The 21,315-nt window shown below is 35.9% G+C and overlaps 1 protein-coding gene across 1 annotated transcript; it reads left to right on the top strand.

Moving 5' to 3' along the window:
• The first annotated feature begins 15,362 nt into the window (after positions 1–15,362).
• On the top strand, positions 15,363–18,806 carry LOC130648228 (uncharacterized). The gene is made up of 4 exons (XM_057454265.1): positions 15,363–15,444; positions 15,513–15,835; positions 15,935–18,188; positions 18,310–18,806. The coding sequence occupies exons 1-4, from the start codon at positions 15,363–15,365 to the stop codon at positions 18,804–18,806; spliced, it is 3,156 nt and encodes a 1,051-aa protein (XP_057310248.1).
• The last annotated feature ends 2,509 nt before the right edge of the window (positions 18,807–21,315 follow it).

Below are 21,315 nucleotides of genomic sequence, written 5' to 3'. Positions count from 1 at the left end.
TCGCACATGAAATAAGATCGTATGGATCAGGATTTATTTCGACATCCCCACACAGAAGTAATAACAAATTCAAGCTGCATATTTGCAAGAAACATCTGTTGAGACTACGTTTAGCGCTGGTGTGACAGAGTGAGTACTGGGTTTTAGTTCGGTGAATGCATTAGGTTCCTGTTGAAATAACATTTCCAACATAAACTCAAAGCCCGCAGTACATACGATAAATAAACATGAAAATAATGCAATTAAAAAGTATTTGCGAATACTTTTATAATGAAGCACGTAAACCAAAAAACTTGTTGCTTGTTGTTAGAAAAGAAAGATGTTTCACAGAACGGTGTTGCCACACGGCTTCGAGAACTCGTAATCTATAAAAACGTGGTACGATGGAAAATGTCGTCTCTCCAAAAAGAGTCCGGGTCGCGCAAACGACAATCCTAGGACCCCGACACACTCTCCCCAGCGTTAAAGAGGTGCCACGTTTTCAAACAACAAAAATCAATGATAAATAAAACAAATATAAAAATACATCAGGTTCATAACATAAATATTCCTTTCTGTTCGCCTGCAGATCGTTTCGCCAATTGCCCAGATCATTTCGCCAATTGCACCGTTTGTTCCGTCGTCGTTGATACCACAAAGTGTTAAAGAAATATATAGTTGAGTTAGTAAACAAGTAAAATTAATTGTGTGCAGACCGCACATTTAGGGCAATAACCAAATGTTCCCAGGACGAGGAGAATACATCTGGCTACTGTAGTAGGCCAGTACGAAGATCGGTCTACCAACAATCCACTGCCAAGAGCTGGTTGACTCGTATGCTGTTGTTATTGACAGTGTAGATCGCAGTGATGATGCTGATCGCTCACTTAAATTCCCGTCTCTCCTGTTGCATCTTTAATTGTCCCGGTTTCTGTATCTCTCGTTTCTGTGTCAAATGTTTCCCCTCTTATCACTGTCTTCTCAGCCATGTTGGTCCTCTTAGTTATGTGCCTCGTGAATGTGTCATTCATGTCTTGTTTCTTCTTTTTCCTCTCAGTCATGTTGTTATTTTCAGTTTTATCTGACACCTTTCTTTTCCTTTATTATCATTGGCCTATTTTCGGCTTTAGTTCAGTCGTCTTCGCTAAATTTACATAAATTGTTGCGATTTTGTTTTTGTTGATTTGCGGCTTTGATTGTTCTCACAGTTTTCGAGTGAATTTGTTTACGAGGGCCATAATACGAACTACATTCCGAACGCGCAATTTGTTTGGGTCGACAAGGTACTGTGAAAATAGATAACAACCCTTAACTTCTATAGGTCAACGGCTTTGAAAGATAACAGATGTAACGATTTACAGGTTCTTTTCTTTCCTTTCTTCACTTAGTTGATTTGCATTAAATTTGATATCATTGACTGTATAAGCTGGAAAGTCTTCATTTAATATCATCCAACGCAATCCATTGACGCTATCGGAGTTGCTGTCAATATCTGTAGCTTTTGCACCTCGACGAGTTCCAGGGTCAGCTCGCATTTCATTTGAATGAACCTATTTCCAATCTTGTGGCAATGAAAATTCTTGAATCTGTAGTACACCCTTTTAACCCACCACGTGAGTGATCGACTTTCGTTGCTTCCAATATCAAACAATTTGGTTATCTGTGAACAATAACTTGCACTTATGATGTAAAACACTCTACTAACAATTTCTGAAGAGTGACAATTGACCACAGCTGCATAAAACTGTGCTCTGGATTGTGACATTCCATTTGGTATTAATCTGGAGCGAGAAAATACCAATTAACAAGAATAACTGCTGGATTTTCGTTTGAATCTGACATAGATTGCAATGCAATCAAGGCCTTTACTAGGATATCAAAAGCACATAGTTTGCACATCTAAGTTAACCGCGTCATGAGGTACAATAGTTCTCTTGAATTTAACTTGATTCAGTTCTGACATAATTTAAAAATGATCAACCCAAACTTGAAGCAAACTAACAGGAATTTTATCAGCCCCATCTAATTTCCTTACGACCAACTCATGTAGATCCAATTTTATAGTTGCGATAACTGGAGTAATCTTTCCAGTCAAATCAACCAGTTATCCTACTTTGGCCTTACAGTGTCGTTAGATTTTTTGACATCTCATACATGGCTTCAGTTTCCTTCCAAGATGTCTCTTTGCAAAATTAATTTTCTTTACGTCTAAATATATTAAATCACTCTTGGGTTCCCATGTTAGTCGAACCACACCATTTTTTTCCATCAGATGACAAATCACCTGGTGGATTACTTCCAGTCATAGATATGCCTTTTATTGAAAAACCAGCTTGTTGCAGAACAAGTTTAAGTTCATCAGGTGTTGCTTCTCCAGAAATCATAAACATATAATTTCTGTTTAGTTTCCCTCATGTACTTTGTACTTGTTGAATGTTACAAATACAACTGAATCTGGTTAAAAAAGGTTGGTGATATTTCAATGACGCCAGGCATTTATGTTTTTTTAAAAAATCGCAAGCAAGTTTTATTGCAGACAAAAAGTTTTTTCAAAACTCATAATATACAATGATTTTAAGTTTTAAAATTCGAAACCGTAACTGACTAAACATATACTCCACGATGCTATAATTTAAAATATGTGAAAAAGCCAACCCCAAAAACCCTGTAAAATAACTGAAGACTCAAAATTTCATTCTTCGATTATGGACAGACAGTTTCGATCAATTGGCACGAACAGTTTCGAACCATTACACACAGACACTAAGAAAACACACAAAGTAAAAGGAACCTATACTTATATACCTAAATATGATTATGTCCAACTAAAATCTTAAACAAGCACAAATGCATTTACAGTCCTAAATTATTTTTAGGTATTTTACACTGACAATAATAGCGAAACTTGGATATTTAATACCTAAATACAAGCAAATCTCCTTTCGCAAAATCAGTCAACAAGAGAAATTTCCAATATTTGTCACGTTCTTTGTCACATTGAACTTTGAACAAAGTACGCGTAGTATTTTCACTCCACTTTCTAACAGCTAAAACTCTGCCTTTGCACCAAAATATTTTATTATCTTCCTCCTCTTTAACTTTGTGCTGTATCATTTTGCCAATTAAATGGTTTGGGTCCTGTGTGACATTATGAAGTAGTGAACGTTTCTGCTGGGTGATAACTTGATTTAATCGTACTGCCTTAATTTTGTTCATTATTTCAGTTTTCTTAATCCTAACAGCTTCATCTCTTTTATTTTTAGATTTACAACATATCTAACATGCTCTAAATTTTGCAGCAATTCCTCAGGGGATAACTCTACACGTTTACTTCTCTTGGTACAAGATTTTTGTTAAATAATTTAAAAGAGCACTTAACACACATCACACATCTGAAAAAATCTAACAGTGCCGATATTAGGTGTAGATTCACCTTTTTATCATTAACACTTAACAAATGTGTTTTTGCCTGGTCAATGTTTATCCATATGATCATATTCTTTTGCACTAAATTATTGACTACACTTGCTTTAAGGATAACCTTTTTCCCTCTTTTTCCTGTTTTCCTTGGTATGTCTCTGTTTTGCCAATGACTTCTCAATTTTGATACCCTTTCGTGTCATTTTCGCTAGTTGTATTTTTCTTTCATTTTCGGAGCTAGTTCACGAGCATTTTGGAACATAGCTTTCCTTTCCAACTCTGCCTTGCACCAAGCCAATCCAGAGTTTTATTCCATGACCACATAGGTAAAGTCTGAATTGTCTCAATATTTGAATTTAGCTTGGTACGAATAAGCAAATCGAGAATAACAAAATCACTCTCAGATGCTTTATTTGCAGTTGCCACATTGAAAGTTAAATGCCTTAATGAATCTAAAGGATGCCAATATTTTCCTGCTGGCAACTGATCAGCACATTGTTCAAGAATTACTAGCAATCCATGGCAAATGACCTCTAACGACTGCTGTTTCAACACATCTAATTCATTATTAGTAGCCTCTAGCAACTTTGTGTAAAGCTCGTCGTTATGCACATCAACATCATTGCATACCTTTTGCACATTCAATAAAAGACAAGATAAATCTCTGCATAAATCTGACAACTTCATTTTAAGGCAAAATAAATATGTATTCAGTTCCAAAATGCTGGATTTGGCTTCAATCAACCTCCACAGAGGACCTCTTATAACTTTATCAATCACACCATATGGCCTTACTTCTGCGAAGAAAACATTATTTGAAATGTCTTTCTTCAAAACCTTAGGTTATTAGGATTAGGCCAGTCATTGATAAACTGAAGAACTGCCTTTCTATGGAAATACAATGCGGTAGCATTGTAAAGCAACACATTAAATCTGTTACCAATGAATGGTACTAATTTGTGTGATGTCTGTAAAGAACGTACGGTATTTATCAGTAAACAACAAAGTTTTATGCTATGGTATCCTCTATATTGTATATCTCCAGCTATAATTGTTAGCCTTACAAAATAGTCAGAGCAAAGTGGATATGGACGGAGATATGATTTCCGAGCGGAACGAACAGACATCACAATTTGGAAGTCTCATTTCTTCCTGAAAGAAATGAATTGAAGTATGACGCTACTCCTGCTCCATCACTGCTACGAGATTGAAGACCTTGCATGCAATGCGGACTAATCTGTTAGCATCTGACTATTTAGTGTTAAAAACCAAACAGAGTGTCAAAACCTCAATCATTAGTGGTTTTTCAAATGAGTTTAACACCCTATCTGTCTCAGAGGCAAAATTTGCAAGCAAGTGTAATTAGTCGAGTAGCCAGGGGTCAACCATACATATCAAAGGGGCAAATTTTAACCTATCATAACATGTTCCAGAATTATTCTGGGTTCCAAAAATGCCATTGGCCAATATGAATTTTCTTCTGGACGTGTATTTTACAGACCAGAACGAGGACGGACCAGTTATTATTGAATTTTTATGGGCTAATAACACTGAACTATATCTCTGCAAGTACTGACAGTTATATGTTGAAAATGTGTGTGAAGTGCAAGGACCTGTTGCTCATAAAAAATGAGTAAAAAATTAAGATTCAACATTTCTAAAAAATGCTGACATCAGCATTTTTACAAAAAAAGTTTGTTCATTTTCTTTACATCTCTTTCTTTGCCATTCCTTTCTTAATGTTTTTTTCTTATTAATTTTTTGTTTTTCCAATAATAGTTACACTTTAAATGACTAACGAATTGCTTTGAACCCTGTCATTATTATTTTAAGCATGTACTTTGCAGACCAAAAAACGGTTCATGAAAATCCTGTAAATTATACTTGCCAAAAGAAAGTGGCGTATCTCTTTGTAAACAGTGTCTGTAATTTGTTCAAACTTTGCATACAGTATAATAACTTTGATAAAGAAAATGGGGGGAAAAGAGAATTTCAATGTTTACTTAAAATGCTGATGTCAGGATTAGTTTGTTAGTTTTTTTAGGGGGGGGGGGTGGTTAAGAAGACGCTTTTTTCCGTTTTTCTCTCTTTTTCTGTTCCAGATACCCTACGAAAATGATCTTTTCAAAAGAAATTCTATATTTATTTTAAGATAATATCTAGAGCTGTCCTTTGTCATCTGACTCATCTGAATTTACCAGTCTTTCATTAGAATCACTGTCACCAGAGCTATTAGCATCATATCGATATCAGAATCAGCTGAATCATCCTCGTCGTTTTTAACATTGTCAACACTGTTTACATATACACAAACTTTAAGCCAACAGAGAAGCATCCACACAACCCATTTTCACATTTTTTCTTCTTACAATTACAGCTTACAATTGATGATGAGGTGACAAAGCAGTCTAATGACAGCTGGTTCTACTATAGTTAGCTGTTGCAACCCTCTAAAGATTTTTCAAAAAAGCAAAAATCCCCCTTTTTGCAAGGATTTCCTAAAAACATTGACCGTAAAGAGGCAGAAAATACAACAGCGAAGAACACAACACAGAACAATAAATATTAAAGTGAGATAAATAAAACTTATCATAACGTGAATATCCTTAAAAGTGTAAAAAATGACATTTTTTCCTGTATACACTGTCATTTTTCAATGATAATTGGAAAATGATCATTGAAAAATGATAGTGTATTTCAGCCTTAAGAGTCGCTTTTCTTTGTTTTTATGACAATTTATCGATTTACATTTGGGTGGGTACGCCGGTCGCTATGCTCCAACCGGATGCAACGTGTCTTTACAAATTTTGCCTGACGATTTCAAAACAATTTTAGTCATATGACTAAAGTGTTTGTTTGAATTGTTTCATCTACTGAGTGGCTCTTTTATAAATTGCACAGCGTTTTTGGATGTGTCACCTTTAGCGTCATAGAGTTAAGATATTGCTAACTGGCTTTAATTAATCACATCACTATCTGACAAGCTACTAACATTGGCAAGGCAGTCAGCTGAATCCCAACTAAAATTAGACAGCAGCCAAATTTTCTTTTCTTTTCTTTTATGCTCCGCAGCACCTGTTTCGTTTCAAATAACATTGCTATGCGTTTGTCATTATATTAACGCTTCGATAAGTTAGATCCGAGGAGCCTAAAAAAGTTCCAAACGCTGACTTTAACCAAGCGTGTACAAAAAAATCCATAAAAAATAATTCCGAGTATATAAGACAAAAAGAAATAGGTAAGGAAAGAAAAAACTCTAGGTTAGAAGTTCAGACTTGAACTCGAAACTAAGCTATAGCTATACACAAAACACTCGCTTTTAAAGGCATTTAATTTAGGTGGAGATCAAATTTCGTGAAATTTTTGTTTTGTAAATTATTTCAAATTTCAAGGATTTCCCGTGGATAATTTGGGGAATGAGCATTTCCAACATGTCTTGCTGTGGCTCAATTTTGTGAAAATGAACAATATTCGTGCAATTTCATCTCTGCAAAAACAAAGTCCTTCATAGCACTCTTTTTATAAAAGAAGACTCAGAAAAAAGCATTATTACTGTATGAAATCAACCTAATAAATATAATAGTAGCGTATAAACCTTTTATCATTATCTTGACATGAAAAATACAAAGAAATGTGTTTCTATACTACACCTCAATATCATTTTTCAAACTATCACACGTCCCCTTCTTTTTTCACTTCTTGCTTGTACTATTATGAATGCTAACTGTCTTTTGAAATGTTGCACTATGCTTCTTGAATTCTTTGTCTAAAGACTTGATGTTTTTTTCGTGTCTTGAAGCAAGATTTTTGCAGCTTGAAAAGGCCAGTTTTTTCTGCTTTCAATTTCAAGAGTCTTGCTTTGACTGGAAAGGCTGCTAGATGTAATCGATATTTTTCACTGTTCAAACAACTTCTTCACCTTGAAAAAGTATGTTGTTGGTTTTCTTACAGAGGGAGCTTTTTCCATACTTCTGATAAAAATGTTTTTAAACACCGTCTTTTTCATTGGATAATGTTTCTCACGATGCAAAAATATTTTCCTTAATCTTTACAAATGTTTTTCACACGACACTTCGAAACCGATGTCTTTGGAAAATTGTGTTGTATATTTTGAATGATGTTCCTCACATACACTTGCAACATCAACTTGGTTAATATTTTTACCAAGTCTATCTCCATGCTTTAACAGCTGTTCAAATACAAACACTTTTGCAAAGGCGCGTGTGAGTGGATCGTACATTGACATATCTCCTGTGGTCTAAAAATATATCTGACTAAGATGTTTTGAATAATTTACAAAAACTTAAAATTGAACTCATATTACGGTAGCTAGTCCAGGGACACTGAGAAAAGAATTTTTTATCATGCTATAACAAAAGCTGAATAATGATGACTGACACAAGGTTTTTAAAAGGAGTTAGCTGCTATGAAACGGCTAAGTTTAATATGTAAGGAGCCGAAGTAAACAGCTTGTACTGCGACTGTAAAAACTTGCTTGGTGGTTTAATTGGTGTAAAGTCTATATGGAAAATACTTACCATTTCGGTGGTAAAGGTAGGGTGAAAGTGCATGTTTTTCGTATATATATCTTCGCCAGGACAAAAATAAACCACAGACTTTTTTTATGAAATTGATAGGCACATCAACCTTTGAGGTCACTAAATGCTCATTCGAGCCAGATATTCCAATATAAGCGCGCGACCTTCTAAAAACAGGAAATAAGTGCATCCTTTTCAGCCAGCTGTATGAGGCTTATGGAATTTTGTTCAGTATAAACTATGCCTTTATTGTGAGGAGGAAAGATGCCGGACCAGATATAATAACTTTTAAGACCCCATACACATTTTGGATACAATTTTACAACCTTAAAGTTTCGACGGCTCAAAAACGCGAAAAACGTGTACTTATTTATTATTTAATTGCGTCGAGCCTATTTTTAATGTCCTTATCAATACCAGAGACCTTTAGATCTTATTGTCACTACTCTAGACTAGACAGAAATTTTATTTCGTATAGTTAAGTTACGTAGCGTAGTTATCAACAAAAGAATTTGTAAGAATACAACACCATTTACAGCTCATGATGAAAAGTTTGCACCCATTCATTTAACCCCAGTAAAATTTTCGGATTGCACGATCACTCATTCCTTATCTAATTTTTTTGCGGTTAACAAGTTAATTGGTGACACTGAAAATGCTCTTCAAACTATTGACGTGACAGCATAGAGCCCGTTGGCCCTTACTAAAATACGAATTTCCCTTATCCGCCGTCACTAAACTGGAACATGGATTTTTCATTTTATTGGGAAATGGCTAAAACTTTATATTCCATCACCAACATTTGCCAGTATTGTGCTAACTCGCCATGTAAACTTTCTTTTAAAGGCTTTAAAAAGTCAGTGGTCACCTGTTGCTTATAGATTGCTAAGATGCTTACGTTACATCTTCGTTGCTAAACAGGATCTTGGAACATTTGTAGAACTGTCACCGCTGCAAAGGGTCAATTTAAGTATGCTAAGATCGCTGGGCACAACAATTAAGAGAAATCTTTTTTAGGCAGTCGTAAGTAAAAAAAGAAACAACTGAAAGGGTTCCATGCCTTCCCAAAATAATCTCAGATATTGTAAACGACACTAATGAAAAAGTATATTAGCACATTTTGTACAATTAAGTATTCAGACAATTATGTTGCACATTACCATTTTGAATAGGTTCCACATACGACACCATATTGTTCGAGTTTATGGAAGGATGCAGTTGTTTCTTGTGTAAAAAATGTAAATTTTTACAGTAGCTTATATTCAAGGTTACCCCAAAGTTCAGTTTGTCCGCCAAGGTCAGGAAAGACGAGGTCGTCTCATTATTTGCTTTTACGTGGCACTATTGTTCCTATAACATAGGCTGATGATGGATTTAGCTTCGAAACACGGCTCTGCTGAGCAAGTGCCTCTCCCGGTTGTAACGAGCTTAACAAGTGAGGCAAATGTGATTGGTTGGTTGGTACTTGAGTTTCGGTTGTGCATCGTTTGGTGATATCTCGTTGGTACGGTTTAGTAGAAAGTCCGTCGCAAGAAGGACATACGTGTGGAATGCCTGAACTCCCATAAGTGATCGGTTGTCCTTCCCATATGCCGTTTTCTTTTTAAACGAGGTTCATTTGTTGATATACGCTGTCCATATTATGTTATACTCGGTTTATTTCACAATATACGTGTTGCCTTAAACATTATATGAGGTTAATATAACGTTAGACATACATACAACATTATACGCGGTTTGTTAATAATTATAAGAAGTACAAACAACATTATACGCGGTTTGTTAATAATTATAAGAAGTACAAACAACATTATACGCGGTTTGTTAATAATTATAAGAAGTACAAACAACATTATACGCGGTTTGTTTTAACATTATGTGAGGTACAAACAACATTATACGCGGTTTGTTTTAACATTATGTGAGGTACAAACAACATTATACGCGGTTTGTTAATAATTATAAGAAGTACAAACAACATTATGCGCGGTTTGTTTACACACTATGCGAGGAACAAACAACAACATACGCCGTTTGCTAATAATTATACGCGGTTTGTTTGTCATTACACCTGGTGCATAGAAAACGCAATTTATAATGTCTATTCCTCACTATGTGATGTCATTTTATCATATTTTATTCACTTTCATTTCCACAATAACGTGATTTCAGCATTATACAAATTTTCTTTATTCGAGTCTTTGTAATTATACGATGGGGAAGTGTGAAAAACTTATGTGAAGAAGAGCAATAATATGTGATTTCGTGTAGCAGTACACAAATTTTGCGTACGTATCCGAACCAGATTTTCAGAGATCGCAGAGAAAAAAATAAAAGACATATTAACAAGTCTGTGTCTTACAGATGAATTTAAGTTTTCTGCGGATATTGTACTTAAAGATAATTAACTCCTATATATACGGAGGTGTGGCACTCAAGGGCTAAAATATGCTGATATCAGCAGCAAAAATCTGAAAATCATAAGGCAGAACCACATTTTTTCAAAGTTACCCAGGGTTCCCCGACGTTGTCCATCACATTGGCTAGCGCTGAAACTTGTGAACGAGACGCAGTTGGAAGCTAAGGAATCGTGGCTTCGAACTGAAGACATGCTGAGAAATGCCATGAGTCGTGCAAGGGAAAGGAGAGGAAGTCTTAAGTAATTTTTTTTCATTGGATTTACAAGAATTTGAGGTACCCCAGAATGAGAAGTAAAGAACAGAAACGCCTTTCTGATGTCTGATGATGAGGGATGGTCACATGTGGATAATATTTATTTTGTGATTTTAAGCTACCTAGCTAATGCTATGCCAGCACTTCAGGGGCACATTTGTTATTAAATAATTAAGTGATAAAGTACAAGAGCTAAATATATTAGTTTTATGAGGCTAGCTATACAAAAGATTTTTCAAGGCATTCTGTCATTTTAAATAAAGATAGCTACTTGCTAGCAATTTGGACCTCCCATAACAGTGAACAGTCAAGACTTGAGTATATAGCTAGTTAGGTGTGCAAGGCATTGCATGTTGGTTAAATATGTTGTCACGACAAACAGAAACCTATATTTCATAAATAAATTTCTGCAAATGTTCAGGTTTCTTTTATCGAACAGAAACCTGTTTTTCATAAATAAATATTTGTAGATTTTCAGGTTTCTTTTATGAAATAACAAAATTTTGGAAAGTATAGCCAGAAGTAATATTCGCTTGGAGCCGGAAGACGTAAAGTCTCTGTCCAGGTTAAGACTTAGTAAAGGGTAAACTGTGTCATACGGAGGACACTTAGTGTAATGTGTTATCCAGTGGAGTGCTTATAGCATAAAGGTATAATACATTTTTCATAAACCAACATTTACAGGACTTATGATGAAGCCTATTGTTACTTCTGCAAAGCAAATACAGTTGTTTAGCATTTTTCATTTTGCATAATAAGTTCCTGTAGATATTCAAAAATTAATTGTGAGTGGCACCAGGCTGAGCGATTAGTGCAAGTAAACGTGTTGCAGATCCAGGTGGACAAAAAAATAACTTCTAACAACTTTGTATTTATAGAGCTGGATAAGGTATATGGTCCTAAACCTGGGACACATTTTATCTGTTTGAATTATTTTAAATCCTGAGAATCACTTTGAATGTTATCTGTACACATGGCTTGTCAAAATAATATGCTTTAAAAAAAGGTTTATCGGCGTCCCCAAAAATGGCTAAATTCAGGAACTCAAGAACTATAATAGTAGCAAAAAAATTTTTTGGGTTCATTTCATCAAACTGGTCTAAAAACATATAATACTAAGTTTCAAGTCATTATTTCAATTTTTACTGAAGTAATAGGACTTTTACTTATTATAGTTTTAGCATAGTTTTTCATACTGCTGACACCAAAATGGCTGCAGGGACTAATCGGTTTGAAATTAATTTATATTATTTTTATAACAACCTTTTTCTATTTATGTGTTTTTATTTTCCTGCAAAGGTTGTTCCATAGCTTATGTATATCACATTATGATAAGGACGAAAAAGTTACTGTGCGACATGGATTTTAAACCTTATAAATTTCCAGCGAGAAATTTGAGAACTTATAAATGACAAAATCGCAAAAATTCATCTTAAAAATTTTCAATTTTTGTTAATGTGAAAGTAATCCACTTGAAAAGGTTTCTGAGGTTTTTTATGAAGAAATCTTCCATATTACCCATATGGGGTAACTTGATGAACAATGAGATTTCCCGCAGGTGTTCTGTAGTATGTGTAATATAATTTTAAAAACTGCAATGTAATTTTCCTCTTAAGTTTTGATTTTAAACCCAGCTAAAAAGCTCAGCCTTGTCCTTTCATACTTAGTCTAGCTAGCTATAGCGAAAAAATTTAATATTTAAACTTGACCTATTTTGCTGAGTATTAAGTAATAAATGCTAGTTTAATCCTTAATGTAGCTATATAGGGTAGCTAAGCTACCTGTAAGAACAACAAAACAACGTCGAGGCTGTTCTCTTTTGTAAACAAACCCAGTGGTATTTTTGTAATAAGTACCAAAATTTATGTGTGCATTTCTTGCGCTTATGAGTGTAATCAAAGTGCCCTGTACGTAAATCCTAAAAATTTATGTCATTGGCTCACTCTTTACGAATGACACCACATAACAAAAAAAACCGTGCTTTGCTATTTCCCTTAACCTCTACCGAGATTTGGTTGTGATATATATCAGAATTAATTGTCTTTAAGTTGTCCTTGTTGAAGTTGGTAGAATTGGGTGTGACAGGAAGGAAAATATCATGGATATTCGGGTCTGATGCAACCTTTTTTGTTTAGAGTATGAAATCCGTCAGTATGTCATGGAAGATTTACTTTTTTTTAGGATTCACCATAAAAGAAGTTTTGTGATTATTAGGAGACTCTGAGCGAACTATTTACAATGAAATTGATAGTCATTTACTGAAACTGACATCAGAGTATCCTAACTGTGAAGAGGGAATGCTGATTCCGATGCTGCAACATCCAACGATTTTGGGTGCGCGAAAGCATGAAAAGTGTCGATTCCAATGGTACTAGGTGTAGGAAAAATAGACGGCTATGTCGACGAGAGTATAATGTACAAGTATCTAACCTCTTATGGCACTTAGATACCAATCACAAATTGGTACGATGGTACTTCATTTTTATAGGTCCTCGTCGCCAAATTTATAATAACATAAGGGAGAACAGAGGTAGCTTGAATACGAGAAAGAGCACTCATGATAATCATATAATTGAACGTCTGTGGAGAAATGTATATACTGGTGTTCTAAGTTATATTTATGGATTATTTTATTGTAGGAGCAAGGTACACATGATCCAATAAACAAGATTTATCTCGGATGTTTAAGTCGCGTTTTCCTGCCAAAAGTCAACGAAAATTAAGCTTCTCCATATTCAGTGTCGACAATTTCAATGGATTATTGCAAGTGGATACCAGTGAAGTGAAGCAAATAAAATCAAAGTTTTTCTTTCGCAACGTAACATGGGTTCCTCATCAAATCCAGTTGTTAACATAAGTATTTTCTCTCATGTCACATTCGCTTATAGCACCACCTACAAAGGCAAAGCAGGTATACGATGTAGCAATCATATGAGTAAATTATCTCACATTCACATGCAATTTCTACAAGTGGTAATTAATATGTGACAAAATTTAGAATTTAAAATAAATTTAATGTTGCGAGAAAAGTAGATACACAATGATACACCTACTTGTTGTTTCTCTAACATATTTGACAAAGAACTTGCATATGTCATTTTGATATCTTCTTGCATTATGTCCTTCTTTTTCAAAGATTAATTGGAAAAATAATATAATAACAAATATAAAAGATTAACTTCTTCTTACAGCAGCACATATAAAAAGTTCAGCTCATCATTAATCACATTTGTCGAAACATGAAGTGCTGTTAAGACCTCCGTAAAATTGAACTTCAAGTGACACATTTTCTATAGTTTTCGTTTCATCAAATGCATTTCGCAATAAATCATTTCTATCAACCATGATTAAAGTTAGTTCACCAGTATTATTTGTGGTCAGATCAACAATTTTCAAAGCTCTACCAGTAATGAAACCTTTTTAAAGATGTCTCCATTGGGTTCAGATCGTATGTTTCCATCTTTATTTTTTTAATAACAATTTTTTTCAACATACGAAGCAACTTCTTCTCTAACAAATATAATATTTGATAACTGATTTTGTTCTTGTTGATGTTGTGGATTCTCACAAGTTGTGGGCTCAGGTTGAGTTACTTCTGATTTAGGTTCAGAATTACCTGCCCCTTCCTCCCATTTGTTTCTATTATCACTTGTTTCAGTTGTAACACCTTGACTTACATCATCATCAACATCAACATCAACGCCAGTTCTGTGTCTCTGTAACAGGCAAAGTGGATGTGTTCATTTTTCATTGATGTTGCTAAAAAAATATTTGATGTTACCAAAAAAAAATATGTCTATTGTGTTAGCGGGTTTACTTTGTTTACGTCACGTGATGAAAACGACTAAATTTGATTTGCTGAAATAAATTTAAGGGCTAACTTTCCAAAAATGGTGTCCCTCGACACCGAAAAAAACACAAAAGAAAGGTCCCTTCGTCTTGAAAAAAGTGCAAAAAGTGATTCAGAGAAAGAAAACTCTAAGTAAAGAGTAGAAGTAAAAAAATAAAGCCACAAGAAGTTACTTCGGAAGTGAAGAGTGGAGCTAGGAAGTAGTAACGTAAAGTTAGAAGTAGAAAATGCATGCTACAGTTTCAAGTGGATTGGAATTCAGAAAAAGTAAGAACTTTGATATATTTGTGGCTGAAGCTTTGTATTACTTTTTTTATGTAGTACACTTAAAATTGTCAAGCAGAATCGCATTCTTAAAAAAAAGCCGTTAAAGCTACAAATTCTTAAAGTTTTTACCACGTTTTGTTAAAAGTAAAAAAGCTAGCCATATTTGTTTACATTTTTTTGCATAATTAATGTCTCCCCTAGTGCGTAACTAATGTATTTGTCCTAAAATTCAAAATGCTACATAAAGCTGTTAGATGGCAAACAAACTAATTCGGACAAACGGAACAACCGTTGGTTTGTTGAACTTACATTACTATTGTTTCTCTTTATAATGTCTTTTAGTAAGCATGAATAGCTAGCTATAGACCCAGTTAAGTGTCCCCAGTTCAAGTATATTTAACTGAGTGTCTTAGCTACTGTTAGCTGATAGCTAATGTTAGCTTTAGGGCTCCATCCCAACCTTAGCTAGCCGTAACCTATCTCTTCTTTTATGAACACGAATTATGATGTAACAAGCTAGCTAAATATCACTCCCTATTGACAGTTACCATTTATAAGTGAAGTATTCAGCAATAGACAGGTAGTACTTACACGCAAGGGGTCAATAGGTTGAGTTGTGGGATGGCATGGAAAACATGCCTGCTGAGCCCGCAATAAAGTTGGCAGCCCCAACCCAATTGTTATCTGTCGCACCCACCAATCTTAGGCCGGCCCTTGGTATTTATTTTGGTCTACAAAGAATACAAATCTTTTTAACCATGATTTTTCAAATGTTATTGACCCAGACCGTATTAGGACTACCCCTTCGGATATCGATTTTAATATAATTAGTCGCTCTTCACCACCGATCACCATTGAAATTGCGTCGTCAAATGAAACTTCCTTGAAAAATTGGAATTTAAAACCATGTAAAGTTGTTTTGCAAGATGTTCTTGCTGCCGGTTCCACTGAAAAGTCTAAGCTGCTGAAAGCTAACCTGGATAAAACCCACAGTGTTCTTTCTCATCAACCAGCAGATATTGAAAAGCTTAAGAAAATAGAGAAAAAGCAACAAATTTCATGGCCAAAATCTGGTGACACAGGAGCTTGGAGCGCTCTCAACAATGCTGTTTTCCACAACCTGTTAGGATCTCACCCTCTGTCAGAGAGAATGGAAATTCTAGAATCCACAATTTAACATCATGCTTCCCTTCTCTTTGTATTTAAGGCTCAACCTACACATGCCCCATCTGGTTTAAACAGACGTGCCTTACAGTCCATCTCGGTGATAAAAGAGAAAAATTCTCTTCTTCAACAACTGGAAAACGTGTCGGACTTAACGCAGAGGGAACATTTACAAACTTCGCTAAGCAATGTTAAATTAAAGTTAACAACATTACGCCGGGGAGAACAGAACAGAAAAAAGCGATGGAAGATCCACAATGCAAACCGTGCATTTGGTAAGAATCCTTATAAGGCTGGTAAAGATCTGCTAGATCCCAAATGCTCTATCAGGCTTAATGTTCCTAAAGAATCCTTAGATGCCCACAAAGCTTCGGTGTTAATTGATCCCCTATATGAGATACCGCTTTCGACTCTTCCTGGTTTGCCTAATGCTCCCAACGTCACATCTCCATTTGATTTCTCAAAGTTTAATTTCAAGGACTTTCAAACCATCCTTCATACTCGTCGGAATGCATCGTCACCCGGTTTGAACCAAATATCTTACACTGTTTACAAGAATTGTCCTCAAATTGCGTCCTTTCTTTTCAACCTTTTCCAATCTTGTTTAAAGAATTCCTACATTCCTGTTCAGTGGAGGGTCGCTTTAAAAGTTTATATCCCTAAAAACAAGCCTCCATCTCCATCATCCATAAAGGACTTTCGGCCAATTGCTCTCCTCAATGTGGAAGAAAAACTTTTTTTCAGTCTTGTGTCAAAGCGCCTAGAAAACCACATCATTCAGAAAAACCACTTTATTAACAAATCCATTCAAAAAGGATGTATGGAAAAAGTCCCTGGTTGCTGGGAGCATATGTCTCTTGTCTGGGCTGCTCTGAGAAACGCCAAGTCTAGAAAAAATGCACTATCTGCAATATGGCTTGATGTGGCGAATGCGTATCCCACTTTACCGCATAAACTCATTTTTATGGCCCTTTGTTGCTATGGTATTTCAGAGTCTTGGATAAGGCTTATTAACGCCTACTATGGCAGCCTCTGGAGCAAGTCATTCTCTTTTACAGCCCCATCCAGCTGGCACCGACACTTTAGAGGTATTTTTATTGGTTGTACATTATCAATCATACTATTTTTGGCAGCTATAAATGTAATCATTGAATATGTGTGCGCCGAAGAAGAGTTGAAAATTTGTGTTCCGCCTGGCGATTCAGACCATCCTCCGGTTAAGGCCTTTATGGATGACATATTTTTAATGTCTTCAAGTCTCCCTCAAACTCAGAACTTGTTGGATCGTTGTGTAACAGCCCTTCATTGGGCTGGAATGGGCTTTAGACCTTCAAAATCACGAAACATTGTTATAGCTAATGGAAACGTTTTAGATCAGTCTCCTTTTTGTGTCCTGCAAGAACCAATCCCATCTATTTACGCAAACCCAGTTAAGTTTCTTGGACGGACGATAAATTCAACATTGTCGGATTCAGCTGTTGTCCAACAGGTTATTGTTAACGCTGTAGAGCAAGTCAAACTCATAGATAATTCTTCCCATAGAGGCATTCACAAAGTGTGGTTTTTGCATCACCTTCTAATTCCCCGAATACGATGGCCTTTTTTAATTTACGAAGTTCCGATATCTCGTATTGTTTCACTAGAACAAAAGTTTTCTTTCTTCATAAGAAAGTGGCCTAGACTCCATCACTCTATTTCTAACATAAGTTTTTATTCCGCTTCATCGCTATGCCCGTTACCTTTAAAAAGCCTATCCTCTGTACTAAAATCTGCTAAGATCAGCGGTCATCTTCTCCTGCCAGATTCGGCTGATGCTCTAGTCTCAGACTCTCCTCCAGACTTAAAGGCTGGACACTGGAAGGTAGATCAGACAGTAAAATCAGCAAAGAGTCAACTCGAGTTCAAGAAAATACTTGGTTTCCACCAGTTTGGCTTAGGACTGGTAAGCCATAAGAGTGTCCCACCAATTGGTACCCATTCTTACCGCAAACTTGTATCGGATGTTGTGCAGGACAATAAGGAAGACATCTATTATGCTCGAGCCGTTCAGCTTCATGTCCAAGGTAACTGGACTAAGTGGTGCTCGTTTATTAAATTCGATCTTTCTTGGAAGAACCTACTCTCTCTGCCGCAAAGTTTATCTTCGTTTTGCATCGGCGCAACCTATGACACGCTTCCTTCTCCTACAAATCTTGCCAAGTGGGGAATTCAAAATGACAAAAGTTGCACCCTATGTAAAAAACCCTCTTGTAACGTGTCCCACATTTTAGGCGCTTGTAAATTAGCCCTTTCACAAGGTAGATTTACGTACCGCCACGATACTGTTCTACGTGTGTTAGTAACAGCCATTCAGAAGTTCTTATCCGATTATGAGCCAGCAAAACCATCTAGATGTCATAAAATATGCTTTTGTTCCAGCTGGTACACGTCTTCCCACCAAAAAGCGTTCAAAAATTCAGGGAATCCTTCACCTAGCCTCTGATTGGAGATTATTGTCAGACTTAGATTCGACCTTAATAGTACCACCTTATCTTGCTGTAACTCAACTTTGTCCGGACATACTTTTAACTTCTGCCATGACCAAAACTGTAATTATCCTTGAATTAACTTGCCCATGCAAAGAGAACATGGAGACTTGGCATGGAGTTAAGGTTGATAAATACTCGTCATTTTGTTCCGTCATGAGATTAAACAATTGGTTTGTGCATTTCTTTGCTGTTGAAGTAGGAGCTAGGGGATTTTGTTCCGAAACAGTTAGAATCTGCCTCCGTCGCCTCGGCTTTTCTAACATGTCTGTGCGTTCCACTCTGAAATCTCTTACTGAGTCATCTATACGTCGTTTTACATCTGGCTATCTGGAGATTCTTTGTCTTGGATTCATCTTGGTAGGGATCCACAGCATACCGCTCAATTGATACCAACTGTTTCAAAGAAATCATCCAAGTCACAAGCAACTTTGACCACTAGCTCTAAGGACACGAATCCCCAGGGCATAACAAAGAGCTCCACTACCTTGCCTGCACAGGAATCACTAGGCAGCAACAGCGGCTTGCTAAATTTGGGCAACACATGTTACATCAATTGCAATTGCAAGTAAGTCCATTTCTTCAACTGCCCTTGACATCGACTGTACAATCATCAATAGATAACTTTTTGGAGAGCGAAGAATTGTCAGGTGTCAACTCATACTTCTGTCACTACTGCAATAGTTACCAAACTGCAACAGTTGAAAAAGAGGTCGCAGAGTGCAGTTCAATTTTGGTTTTGCAATTAAAGCGCTTTTCCTATAACAAAGGTCTTGTGTCTAAGGTTTGTTCTCCTGTCACATCTTACCCGGGCACCGTTTCCATACCTATCACTGTAGACATTAAAGTCTCTTGTCGCAAGCACTACAACTTAACTTTGAATTAACTTTAATTAAATTTGAACAATGGCCATTACACTACTGTTGCTTATAACCAAGTGCATGGTAAGTGGTTTCATTGCAACGACAGAGCAGTGGTCCCTTGCAAACAAAGCTTGCTAAATGGTGTACAATCCTACATCCTTTTCCTTGAAAAGCTTAGGTAAATTGCAGTCAGCACCACAACTTCCGGCTTATGTCAGCAAGGGGGTTTGACTATTCTTATTTTTTTATAATTTTTTTTTGTAGTCTTGTCTTTGGAGAGTGACGACTCCACTGATTACCTCAATCAAAATTCGTAAACTGTTGTTTACGAACCGTATACAATGTTTCCAAAATAATGATCTTTGTTGATTCAAGTTTATTCTTTGCTCATTGATTTTTTGACATTTTTAGGTTCAAAATTATTTGTAAAGGGCAGTACGGAACTAAAAAGGAAAATTTTTCTGTTCTTAACTGGTTGATTTTTACAATTTGTGTAAGTTTTTGTGGGAGAGGATGGTATCCAACCGAAATGACTGATTTTTCTGGATTTAAATTTGATGTTTTCGAAACTATGGCTTTTTCATATTTTTGTATAGGCTTTTAAGGGAAAGACAATATTTAAAATGCGTAGAATAACTTATATTTGTTGATTTGTGCTAACACTTGCAGGCCTCCTTTTTGACATTTCAGAATAAAATACTGAGGGTTTTCAACATAATCACTTATAAGATGTACATATTTGATGTTAAATTTTCTGACGTTACGGCGCGACGTCAATAACACTACTTTTATCTTATATTAAATTAATGAAGCCATTACAGTGCACCAAAACTTTGAGGCCAAATAACTTAGAAACGAGATGGTGAAGTCAATGATTTTTCACCGTGTGGGTAACTAGAGACCACCTAGGACCAATTTGGGTAATTTTCCCAAACCTGCGTCCCCGAATCCGTTTCGGAATGGACGGGTTGATGACGTCATCAAAAAAACCTTTAAACCCTAATATCTCTGCAACCGTTTGTCAAAAGGACATGATCCTATACATTTTCTTGATCAGCGTTTCAAGATCTACACGATGAAGGCAAAGTGATACAAATTTATAAAAAAAAATTTTGGTTTTTGACGGGCCATTGCTGACGTTAGCAAAATTTTTAAACCCTTATATTTCATTAATTGTTCATCAAAACCACACGATTATATACATTTTCTTGATCAGCAGTGTAAGCTCTACACAATGGAGGAAACATGAAAACAAGTTTCTCAATTTATTTATTGTGTATTTGCACTGCTGACGTCAGCAAAAAATCTAAAACAACCTATTTTTCCATTGTCCTTCTGCCTAAGTGGTTTACTCCACGGGCCTTATCGACTAGTCATTATTATTATAGTAAAGTTCCAAATTTTAAAAATGTTCTTTAGTGTATACTTGTACACAGATCCTCGTGTTTCGCCTGCTGAAACATTTCAGGTATATGTTTTAATAAATATAGATTATTTTTTTCACAATTTGAATTCTGAGCTCTGTTCGGAAAGGCCCCCAAAAAGTCCTGTCCTGCTGAGTGGGCCCAATCTTTCGTTCCATTTTGCGTGTTTATATTACTAGGCGAGGAAGAATCATTCGTTCTTTTCTGAGATCTTGCTTGTTCTTGTTTTCTTGTTCTCTGTAGTAATGCAAGAGAGTCTTCGATGAAATCCAAGCAACTTTCGTTTTGGTTTGTTGTGGCCTTTCCCGCTTCCGCCATTTTACTAACTTTAAAAACAAAGGTGAGCTGCTTTAGGAGAGCATGGTACAAACCACAGACCGGAATACGCAGTCCGCTGTGAAGTCAGATTATCAAGACTGACCTTGGCTGAAAGCAAACGACTTTGAGGGTCAAAGAATTTCACTGATAGTTGACGACTTTATAATTCTTTGCAATTTCTTAAAAGCAGTCTGGATTTGACTAATTATGTGGGAATAGTAATTTTAATTTGATGAATTGAATGTCAATGGGGCAGTTTGACATATTGAATTTGTCCGCTATCTAACCCCATAA

The sequence above is a fragment of the Hydractinia symbiolongicarpus genome, chromosome 6 (assembly GCF_029227915.1).
Source record: "Hydractinia symbiolongicarpus strain clone_291-10 chromosome 6, HSymV2.1, whole genome shotgun sequence".
Lineage (NCBI taxonomy): Eukaryota > Metazoa > Cnidaria > Hydrozoa > Anthoathecata > Hydractiniidae > Hydractinia > Hydractinia symbiolongicarpus.
This window is presented reverse-complemented; position numbering and strand designations above follow the sequence as displayed.